This window comes from Bufo gargarizans, chromosome 7 (genome assembly GCF_014858855.1).
Source record: "Bufo gargarizans isolate SCDJY-AF-19 chromosome 7, ASM1485885v1, whole genome shotgun sequence".
NCBI classification, from domain to species: domain Eukaryota; kingdom Metazoa; phylum Chordata; class Amphibia; order Anura; family Bufonidae; genus Bufo; species Bufo gargarizans.
The window spans coordinates 100,213,401-100,225,427 of record NC_058086.1 but is presented as its reverse complement, the minus strand read 5'-3'; the positions used below and the strand labels follow the sequence as shown (position 1 = coordinate 100,225,427).

The 12,027-nt window shown below is 44.2% G+C and overlaps 1 protein-coding gene across 1 annotated transcript in view; it reads right to left on the bottom strand.

Moving 5' to 3' along the window:
* Positions 1-11,294: 11,294 nt before the first annotated feature.
* RGS21 (regulator of G protein signaling 21) overlaps positions 11,295-12,027 on the bottom strand; it is a 237,290-nt gene continuing 236,557 nt past the window's right edge. Inside the window, exon 3 of the mRNA XM_044302409.1 lies at positions 11,295-11,495. Within this exon, the coding sequence (XP_044158344.1) occupies positions 11,295-11,495 (201 nt within the window). The remainder of the gene's footprint in view (positions 11,496-12,027) is intronic.

Sequence of the window (12,027 nt, the reverse complement as noted above, 5' to 3'; positions counted from 1 at the left end):
GTGAGAAGTAGTTTGAAATCAAAATGTGTAAAAAATTCCCTGCGAAATCCTAAAGGTGCTCTTTGGAATGTGGGCCCCTTTGCCCACCTAGGCTGCAAAAAAGTGTCACACATGTGGTATCGCCGTACTCAAAAGAAGTAGGGCAATGTGTTTTGGGGTGTATTTTTACATATACCCATGCTGGGTGAGAGAAATATCTAAAGTCAACTGTTCCCATTTTTTATGCAAAGTTGTCATTTGACACAAATATTTATCTCACCCAGCATTTGTATATGTGAAAATACACCCCAAAACACATTGCCCAACTTCTCCTGAGTACGGTGATACCACATGTGTGACACTTTTTTGCAGCCTAGATGCGCAAAGGGGCCCAAATTCCTTTTAGAAGGGCATTTTTAGGCATTTGGATTCTAGACTTTTTCTCATGCTTTAGGGCCCCTAAAATGCCAGGGCAGTATAAATACCCCACATGTGACCCCATTTTGGAAAGAAGACACCCAAAGGTATTCCATGAAGGGCATGGTGAGTTCATAGATTTTTTTTTGGCACAAGTTAGCGTAAATTGTTTTCTTTTTCTTTTTTTTCTCACAAAGTCTCCCTTTCCACTAACTTGGGACAAAAATTTAAATCTTTCATGGACTCAATATGCCCCTCAGCGAATACCTTGGTGTGTCTTCTTTCCAAAATGGGGTCATTTGTGGGGTGTTTGTACTGCCCTGGCATTTGAGGGTCTCCGCAATCATTACATGTATGGCCAGCATTAGGAGTTTCTGCTATTCTCCTTATATTGAGCATAAGGGTAATGAGATTTTTTTTTTTCGTTCAGCCTCTGGGCTGAAAGAAAAAATGAACGGCACAGATTTCTTCATTCGCATCGATCAATGTGGATGAAAAAATCTCTGCCCCAAAAAAAAAAGAGGAGGGGAAAGGCGTCTGCCAGGACATAGGAGCTCCGTTCAACATCCAAACCCACTTAGCTCATATGCTCTGGCTACCCCGATTTCTCCATTCACATCAATCGATGTGGATGAAAAATATCATTGGCAGTTGTTTGTTTATATACAAGTGTTTGCCAAAGCATATGAACACCGCCGCCTCCTCAGCCTCGGCAAACATATCTTTTTTACTGCAGAGGAGAAATCTTGTCTTGCAGCACTGCATACACCGACTTTTGTCCGGGTTCAGCTCTGAACCCGGACAACCCCTTTAAGTACTTGCGAACTGCTAAAACCTGTGATCAGTTGTTATGGCAACCTGGAATAGTACCTGCGAGCTTCTATTGTCTAATAAGGGACATATGACCGTGTAAATGGCAGTTTGAATTTAAGTAAATGGCTTGCTGTCTTCTATTGGCTAATGCAGGACATTTTTGGGTAATATATCAGGAACGGTAAGTCCCAGAGAGCTGAGACCCGGTCTAAAACTTTCCCGGACACCTGGTGTATCTGTGTGCCAAATTTGGTGAAGATCGGTCCAGTTGTTTGGTCGCAAATACAGAACAGACAGATGTCTAGACAGACATAAACACATTTTTATATATATAAGAGATATCTGTACACACTGCATCTATTATCCCTCGTATACAACATATCAATACACTACAGGGAGTGCAGAATTATTAGGCAAATGAGTATTTTGACCACATCATCCTCTTTATGCATGTTGTCTTACTCCAAGCTGTATAGGCTCGAAAGCCTACTACCAATTAAGCATATTAGGTGATGTGTATCTCTGTAATGAGAAGGGGTGTGGTCTAATGACATCAACACCCTATATCAGGTGTGCATAATTATTAGGCAACTTCCTTTCCTTTGGCAAAATGGGTCAAAAGAAGGACTTGACAGGCTCAGAAAAGTCAAAAATAGTGAGATATCTTGCAGAGGGATGCAGCACTCTTAAAATTGCAAAGCTTCTGAAGCGTGATCATCGAACAATCAAGCGTTTCATTCAAAATAGTCAACAGGGTCGCAAGAAGCGTGTGGAAAAACCAAGGCGCAAAATAACTGCCCATGAACTGAGAAAAGTCAAGCGTGCAGCTGACAAGATGCCACTTGCCACCAGTTTGGCCATATTTCAGAACTGCAACATCACTGGAGTGCCCAAAAGCACAAGGTGTGCAATACTCAGAGACATGGCCAAGGTAAGAAAGGCTGAAAGACGACCACCACTGAACAAGACACACAAGCTGAAACGTCAAGACTGGGCCAAGAAATATCTCAAGACTGATTTTTCTAAGGTTTTATGGACTGATGAAATGAGAGTGAGTCTTGATGGGCCAGATGGATGGGCCCGTGGCTGGATTGGTAAAGGGCAGAGAGCTCCAGTCCGACTCAGACGCCAGCAAGGTGGAGGTGTAGTACTGGTTTGGGCTGGTATCATCAAAGATGAGCTTGTGGGGCCTTTTTGGGTTGAGGATGGAGTCAAGCTCAACTCCCAGTCCTACTGCCAGTTTCTGGAAGACACCTTCTTCAAGCAGTGGTACAGGAAGAAGTCTGCATCCTTCAAGAAAAACATGATTTTCATGCAGGACAATGCTCCATCACATGCGTCCAAGTACTCCACAGCGTGGCTGGCAAGAAAGGGTATAAAAGAAGAAAATCTAATGACATGGCCTCCTTGTTCACCTGATCTGAACCCCATTGAGAACCTGTGGTCCATCATCAAATGTGAGATTTACAAGGAGGGAAAACAGTACACCTCTCTGAACAGTGTCTGGGAGGCTGTGGTTGCTGCTGCACGCAATGTTGATGGTAAACAGATCAAAACACTGACAGAATCCATGGATGGCAGGCTTTTGAGTGTCCTTGCAAAGAAAGGTGGCTATATTGGTCACTGATTTGTTTTTGTTTTGTTTTTGAATGTCAGAAATGTATATTTGTGAATGTTGAGATGTTATATTGGTTTCACTGGTAAAAATAAATAATTGAAATGGGTATATATTTGTTTTTTGTTAAGTTGCCTAATAATTATGCACAGTAATAGTCACCTGCACACACAGATATCCCCCTAAAATAGCTAAAACTAAAAACAAACTAAAAACTACTTCCAAAAATATTCAGCTTTGATATTAATGAGTTTTTTGGGTTCATTGAGAACATGGTTGTTGTTCAATAATAAAATTAATCCTCAAAAATACAACTTGCCTAATAATTCTGCACTGCCTGTATAGTACAGGGGCGGACATACCGCATGTGCAGCTGGTTCGGTTGCACAGGGGCTCAGAGCAGGAGGGGGCCCCTTCTTACCGGAGACAAACTACTCCCAGGGCCATCTTTAAAGCGGGGCAAAGGCAGCTGCTCGGGTCCAAGCAGGGGCGTACGGGCCTGGCGGGGGACTCCCATGCACTCCCATGTAATAGGAATGCTCTGACTGTGCCCAGTATGAAGTACAGTGCGTCAGAGCGCTCTTCAAACAGGTATCGCAGATGCAAGGAGAAGGAGTTGGAGGGGAGGGGTGCACTCATCTGGCCCGGCAGTTCTCGTCACTGCTGGGCTTTTCACTACTGTGAGGGGCACATATCTGGCATAACTACTGTAAGGCAGCTCATATCTGGCATAACTATGTGCACATATCTGGCATAACCACTGTGAGGGGCACATATTTGGCATAACCACTGTAAAGGAACACATCTGGCATAACTGCTGTGAATGGGGCTTATATCTGACATAACTGGGCGCACATATCTGGCATACCTGCTGTGAGGGAGGCACATATCTGGCATAATGACTGTGAGGGGCACATATTTGGCATAATGACTGTGAGGGGGCACATATCTGGGCATAACGACTGAGGAGGCACATATCTGGCCATAACTACTGTGAGGGGCACATATCTGGGCATAACGGCTGTGAGGGAGGCACATATCTGGGCATAATGACTGAGGAGGCACATATCTGGCTATAGCCACTGTAAGGGAGGCACATATCTGGCCATAACTACCGTGAGGGGCACATATCTGGCATAATGACTGTGAGGGGGCACATATCTGGCTCAGGGCCTTCTTTAACAAGGGGCAAAAGGGGCAGCTGCCCCGGGCCCAGTTGCTCCTGGGGGGCCCAAAGCAGCTGCCTCTTGAGCCCTGCTAGCCACTGCCCAGGGTGTCAGGCTGTCAGCTACACAGGGGGTGCTGCCATGCCTGCCGGCACTCCAGGCAGCGTACTGTGAGAGCTGTGATTCTCTAGGACCTTAGATGACATCACTACCATGTGACCAGTAACCTAGCAATATTACTGGTCACATGGCTATTAGGTCATCAAGGTCCTTTCTACCAGGAGTGTTGCAGGAAAAGTTTGCCTTAACTGTGGAGCTTTTTTTGAGAAGATTACATCAGAAAAAGGTGACAGGGGCTGTTATGCTAATATACTGTAAACTACTGTATAGTGGGGTGCTGTATAGTGTGGGGTGCTGTATAGTGTGGGGGCTTGCATACTGTGGGGGCTTGTATACTGTGGGGGCCTGTATACTGTGGAGGGCTGTATACTGTGGGGGGCTGTATACTGTATACTGTGGGTGCTGTGTATTGTGGAGTGCTATACTGCTGTACTGTATACTGTGGGGGGCTGTATACTGTATACTGTGGGGGCTGTATATTATGGAGTGCTATACTGCTGTACTGTATACTGTGGGGGGCAGTATACTGTGGGTGCTGTATATTGTGGAGTGCTATACTGTGGTACTGTATAGTGTGGGGGGCTGTATAGTTTGGGGGGCTGTATACGATGAGGTGCTATACTGCTCTACTGTATACTGTGAGGTGCTGTATACTGTGTGGTGCTGTATACTGTGGGCTGCTATACTGCTCTACTATATACTGTGGGGTACTGTATAGTGTGGGGTGCTATACTTCATATTGTGTGGTGCTGTATACTATAGGGTGCTATACTGTATACTGTGGGTGCTGTATACTATAGAATGCTATACTGCATACTGTGGGGTGCTGGGGTGCACTGTAACACTAGGGCGAGCCGATCCCTGGTCTCCTTCCTGCAGAGCGGTGCCCACTTCCAGCCTGAGCCCAGCTGCCCAGAGCACTGATCCTGAGCCGCTGGAGTCTTCAGAACTGGAAGTATTTACAGTCATTCACTGTACTCTACCAGATGTGTGGCCGTCTTTAATATTGATTGGACCCTGGGCAAAGATTTACTTGAGCCCCCTGGATCCCGCCTTTCCACACCTTAGCAGGCAATCATGCCCTCCACCACAACACACACAAAAAAATCTGGTAGAGTACAGTGAATGACTGTAAATACTTCCAGTTCTGAAGACTCCAGCGGCTCAGGATCAGTGCTCTGGGCAGCTGGGTTCAGGCTGGAAGTGGGCACCACTCTGCAGGAAGGAGACCAGGGCTCGGCTCACCCTAGTGTTACAGTGCACCCCAGCACCCCACAGTATGCAGTATAGTACCCTATAGTATACAGCACCCACAGTATGCAGTATAGCACCCTATAGTATACAGCACCACACAGTATGCAGTATAGCACCCACACTATACATACCCCACAGTATATAGTAGAGCAGTATAGCAGCCCTCAGTATACAGCACCACGCAGTATACAACACCTCACAGTATACAGTAGAGCAGTATAGCACCTCACCGTATACAGCACCCCAAACTATACAGCCCCCCACACTATACAGTACAGCAGTATAGCACTCCACAATATACAGCACCCACAGTATACAGTATACAGCCCCTCACAGTATACAGTACAGCAGTATAGCACTCCATAATATGCAGCACCCACAGTATACAGCCCCCCACAGTATACAGTATAGTAGCATAGCACTCCACAATATACAGCACCCACAGTATACAGCCCCCACACTACACAGTACAGCAGTATAGCACTCCACAATACACAGAACCCACAGTATACAGCCCCCCCACAGTATACAGCACCCCACACTATACAGCACACCACTATACAGTAGTTTACAGTATATTAGCATAACAGCCCCTGTCACCTTTTTCTGATGTAATCTTCACAAAAAAAGCTCCACAGTTAAGGCAAACTTCTCCTGCAACACTCCTGGTAGAAAGGACCTTGATGATCTCATAGCCATGTGATCAGTAATATTGCTAGGTTACTGGTCACATGGTGAGGATGTCATCTAAGGTCCTAGAGAATCACAGCTCTCACAGTACGCTGCCTGGAGTGCCAGCAGGCATGGCATGGCCTGTGTAGCTGACAGCCTGACCCCCGGGGCAGTGGCTAGCAGGGCTCAAGAGGCAGCTGCTTTGGGCCCCCCAGGAGCAACTGGGCCCAGGGCAGCTGCCCTTTTTGCCCCTTGTTACAGACAGCCCTGCACATCCCACTACCCATTCCAGGCTTCTCCCTTTATTCCATGAACTATGCTTGCTGCTGCGTTTTATAATGTATGCCATCAAAAGAGGTATAATAGATGCAGTGTGTACAGATGTATAGCATATACAGCAGTGTACTGTTATGTGCGGTACGAGGTAAAATAGATGCAGTGTGTACTGGCATATAGAATATATCATAGCAGGGGCGGATACAGACAGCAGAGGGCCCCTGTGCAAAGAATGTTCCTGGGCCCCCTCCCCTCCAAGCCAAGTTCTCAACATAACCAATTCCGTCCTAACATTACTTATAGCAATACAAAACATACAGTGTCATTGTGATTTTGTAGTAAAAAGATCACAGAGAGGCACGGAGTATTATCAATCATATTACTTCTCAGTGTCTCTGCTGTACGGAGCGGGGCTTGGCTCTCTTTCACGCAGCAGATTACCCGCACAGGATCCGCTCATGTGAAAGAGCCCTAAGCCCAATGCATGGCTACACTCACACAGTCCTAATAAAATCTGGTCCTACCTCATCCAGGGTGTCACTGGCATTGGCGTGATGTCTGCTGGATCCAGAACAAGGTCCCTGTGGTGAAAAAGAATAATCACATAAGGAAGGGATGGTGACTTCCCCTGTGAAATCACCAGCAGGGGGCTCTGTGCTGGCCTGTAAGACTTAGCCATGCCAATGTATAGCAGGGTAATCTAGTGCTACCATACAGTACTAATGCCCACATTATGGCCCCTCACAGTAATTAAGCCGTCAAAATAGTTATGTCCTCCTTGTGGCCCCTCACAGCAGTTATACCCAGATATGTGCCCCCACACAGTCGTTATGCCCAGATATGTGCCCCCTCACAGTCGTTATGCCCAGATATGTGCCCCTCACAGTAGTTATGCCCAGATATGTGCCTCCCTCACAGTAGTTATGCCCAGATATGTGCCTCCCTCACAGTTATTATGCCAGATATGTGCCCCCTCAGTCTTTATGCCCAGATATGTGCCCCTCACAGTAGTTATGCCCAGATATGTGCCTCCCTCACAGTAGTTATGTCCAGATATGTGCCTCCCTCACAGTCGATATGTCCAGATATGTGCCTCCCTCACAGTAGTTATGCCCAGATATGTGCCTCCCTCACAGTCATTATGCCAGATATGTGCCCCCTCAGTCTTTATGCCCAGATATGTGCCCCTAACAGTAGTTATGTCCAGATTTGTGCCTCCCTCACAGTAGTTATGTCCAGATATGTGCCTCCCTCACAGTCGATATGTCCAGATATGTGCCTCCCTCACAGTCGGTATGTCCAGATATGTGCCTCCCTCACAGTCGATATGCCCAGATATGTGCCTCCCTCACAGTCGTTATGCCAGATATGTGTCCCTCTCACAGTCGTTATGCCCAGATATGTGCTCCTCACAGTAGTTATAGCCAGATCAGAGCCGTCTATGTGCTATAAAAGGGGAATGGGGGCCCAATTTAGATTCTTGCTATGGTGCCAAGTGATTTCTATGTACGTCCCTGGCTCCAAGCTCTAGCGGGAACACTAGGTGGACACGTTCAATGAAGCTGCAGTAGACATTTTGCTGAAGCTTATGTATATGTTTATACCTAGGGCTCATTCAGACGACTGTATGAATGAATCTGCATCCGTTCCGTATGCTGTCCACATCCTTTGTTCCGATCACGAGGCCCCGCAAAAAAGATCGAACATGTCCTATTCTTTTTAAAAGTTGGGAGGTATGCATCTATGTAGAACTATGTGACATTAATTTGCTATTTAATACCTTTTATTTTTGTTTTAACCATCTTTGCAAATCGAGTGAAGATACTGCTATCAGCTTGTAATTGGAATTCAGAACTTTTTAAAAAAAATTCTAAAAGGGTGGGATGCAATGGTTTGGTTTTAGATTGGGGTAGGGAGTCAATTAGTCCAGTAAATGGGACTGACAATATGTAAGTTGAGGATATGCATGCCGTTGCATACTTTTGTCTCATAGTGCACAGGTGTGATACACCTATGACTACGGATGTCGTCCGTTGTAGCCCAGATGTCCACATGCGTGGCATGGCTGTCACTTAAATTATGAAAGTGCTTCATTCTGGCCACGTTATGTAGGATGCAGGTCTGTTCTTGTGGCATGAAGCATGTAAACAGGGTTGGTGTTATAATAAAGCAGACCAAGCGGCTGCCTTAGGGCACAGAAACCAGAGAGCTGTAAAAAATAAAACTTTTTTTTATTCTTTTTAAATACCCTGTATTTTTCGCCCCTGGGTCTTATGGGGCGCATACTAACGAAGCGCTTCCATTTTGGAAGCACTTCATTAGTATTGGATGACCGGGAAGCGGTGAAGGAAAAAGAGAGAGAGCGCTGGTAGTGAGGAGTAATGGTGTCCAGGAGCAGGAGAGGTAAGTTATTTTATTTTATTTGCGCTGATGGCTGACATGGGGGGCATGATTGATGGCGGGGATGATGCCTGACATGAGGGCATGATGCCTGATATGGGAGCATGATGCGTGACATAGGGGCATGATGGCTGACATGGGGGCATGATGGCTGACATGGGAGCATGATGGCTGACATGGGGGCGGGCTGATCTGAAGCATTGGGGGTCTGATCTGAGTTCTGATTAACATTGGGGGTCTGATTGCTGGTCTGAGGTGCAATGGAAAATATTTTTTTTTATGATCCTCCTCTAAAACCTAGGTGCGTCTTATGGCCGGTGTGTCTTAGAGGGGAAAGGGGGGCGCCAAAATGTAGCTTTGCTTGTGTTGGCAAAAATCCTTTCACCTTTCACCCTTTGGTGTCAATATCTGGAGCATGGATTGTGTTACTTTATATTTGTATTGTTTTCGTTTCATTGTAATGAGCCACATGAGCACCACATAGCACTCTGGGCAGGGACACCTGAGCGGTGGTTGAGCTTCGAGTGTGCAGTGATTGCTGCACCATAAATGGATGTGACGTTTGTCTCAGCAGTCAGCACACCTTTGGCTGGGGCTAGTATTGGTTTAATGGTGAGACCTAATGTTTTAGATACGGCTTTACCTCTGTTGGCTTTGCATATAGTATGTTGCACATTTATTAAGACTGCCATTTTAGAACTGATGTGAGTGGGGAAAAGTCACAGATAGCGACACAACTAACCATTGTGCCACCATCTGTGCCTCAGATATGCCTAATTAAGGGGTATTTCAGCTTAGTAAATTACCCCCTATGTGCTTTTTGCTTGACTTTTTTTTACCTGCCCTCCCTTTGTTCTCTTTGTAAGTGGGGTTATGGTCATGTAGATAGTCCACCTCTAGACACTAGGACATGCATCCATATTTAGATAAATTGATTGTGAATATTAGTTTATTGTGATTAAATATGAGCTTCCTTTTGGTAGCGGTAGTGAGCTATGAGTCTTTTTATCTGTAAAGAATAAATCAAGGCAACTGGACGTACTGTAGATTTCTTGAAAACGTTTCACTCCAACGAGCTTTCTCAATTCTGAGTGATTGTACAAAAATTACACTGAATCCACATCTGGTAATTATAGCCAGCATTGGGTCAAAGGTGTTGATTCCATTTTCCTAATTGGAGTCAGTAGGTGATAAAGACTTCCCAGAAAAAGGTGTCAAGACAGCATTGTATGCCTTGATTTATTCTTTACAGATATATACCATGACCTGGATAAATGAGAACCTTCACAGACATATGAGTCTTTTTGCTTCCCAGGAGATGTGACATTCACATAAATTCTGTGTAAGTGTAGAGCTAGTGAGATAGACACCTTTGAGCCATAGTTAAGATTTCTTACCTAAGCGTGTTTCCTAGATAACTGGACGTTGCATTCGATTTTTACAAACGCCTGAACACATGCCATGAAGCCATAATGAGCCCGATCCCAATGCATACAGTCTCGGATGTACTTATGGTAATGTGTTACCTGTCATATTAATTCACAGGAGCACATCCAGTTGCGACTGCAGCAGAAGAGCCTGCAGCCAGTCTGGCAGTTGCTTGATCACAGCCGAGGAATCAGTAGTGCTTTATGCACTTAATATCTCTGGAGATCGGGTATATAGATTGAAGTCAGAGAGAGACTTTATTTATTAATTTTACTCACTTACATAGCACTGACATATTCACATGGTTTACAGACATTAGCATCACGCTGTCCCCAGTATCCCTTTGGAGCGTGGAAGGAAACCTGAAAGCCAGGAAAACACATTGTCCTTGGTCGGATTTGAATATAGGATGCCATCGCTGCAAGCTCTGCCCCTACACTTGAGTGGTTCATCAGTTAACTGCTATGGTCTATATCAGAGATCAGCAACCTTCGGCACACCAGCTGAACTACAACTCCCAGCAAACTTACTTGGCTGTTCTTGTAACTCCCCCAGAAGTGAAAGGAGAATTCTGGAAGTTGTAGTTTCAGAACAGCTGGAGTGCCGGAGGTTGCTGATCCCTGGTCTATATATTGTATACAGTATGTGCATATGTTTTTGTATGTTTGACAAAGACCTCTAAGGGTCAAAACTTTGCATTTCCTGTCATGTTGGATCATGTTTTGAATAAAGAAACTATGTGAGAATATTGGATGCTGTGAGCGTTATTCATATGTTGTAGTACTGCTACTGTATTTTGTTTTGGTCACAGGAGCACATCCAGTTGAGATTGTAGTAAAAGAGCCTACAGTATCTGGCTTACTTGATCTCAATCAAGGTTGCGGAATCGGCGGTGCGACAGAATAGAAAGTACTGCCAAAACTTTTTGCTCTGCAGATTAACAGCAACAAATAATTTATATTAAACATTTGTGCATGGGTCCTATGAAGAATCATAAACAGGAATTAATTGTAGTATGTCATGTAAACAACTCTTTCTCATGTAAAATACATTCCATTTATTTCAGTATTCAGTGAGTGTTACAATCAAGAAACCTATTAAATTAAGTTATGTAAACTGTAGACATCTTTACTACTTTTCGCTAATGTTGTCTACTAAATGGAGAGCCATCTTTTTTGTCCGTTATTTTGTTGCTTTTTCACCAGCTCCTTATAATGCTCTGACCGTAAAAAACGTGGAAATGAGTCCTTTGCCATAAGACACACGATAAGTTGTTGAGCATCATCAAAGCAATTAACTGTTGGCTGTGATATTTTCTGGGAGATCAGCTCTCTTGTTCTGTGATCAATATTTACCTATGGAAAATGAAATTATAGGCATAAAGTCATAATTACACATAATAGCCGTCACATTTTGGGAAATTGCAAAGACATTAAATTGTTAAGGATTCTAAAGCAAACATGGACACATGAGAAGTGCTACTATTGAAATGTATGCAAGCCCAAGTTAAGGGAGAAATCAGCAATAAAAAAACAATGTAATCTTAAAATTTCCCATCAAAGGGTTTGTACAATAAAAAAAAAAAAATAATTTAAGTTGAACTTTGCTATTAAAAAAATAGAAAAAAACCTGAAATTTTCCCTTTTTTGGTATATTTTCCCAAGTATAAAAACAGTAGATACTGAAATTTGTTTCAGATCCGACTTTAATGAATCGTTTAACAATTTGATTGAGGCCAAATCAATTGTACCTCAATCTTTTTGCCTACAGCAATTTACCTAACAATTAACATATATTACTCATATTTATACACATAAATGGTAATGTCAGGAAAAACAACAACTTGTTCTGAACAAGGGTCCAAACAGTATGCAAAATACCTGAAAT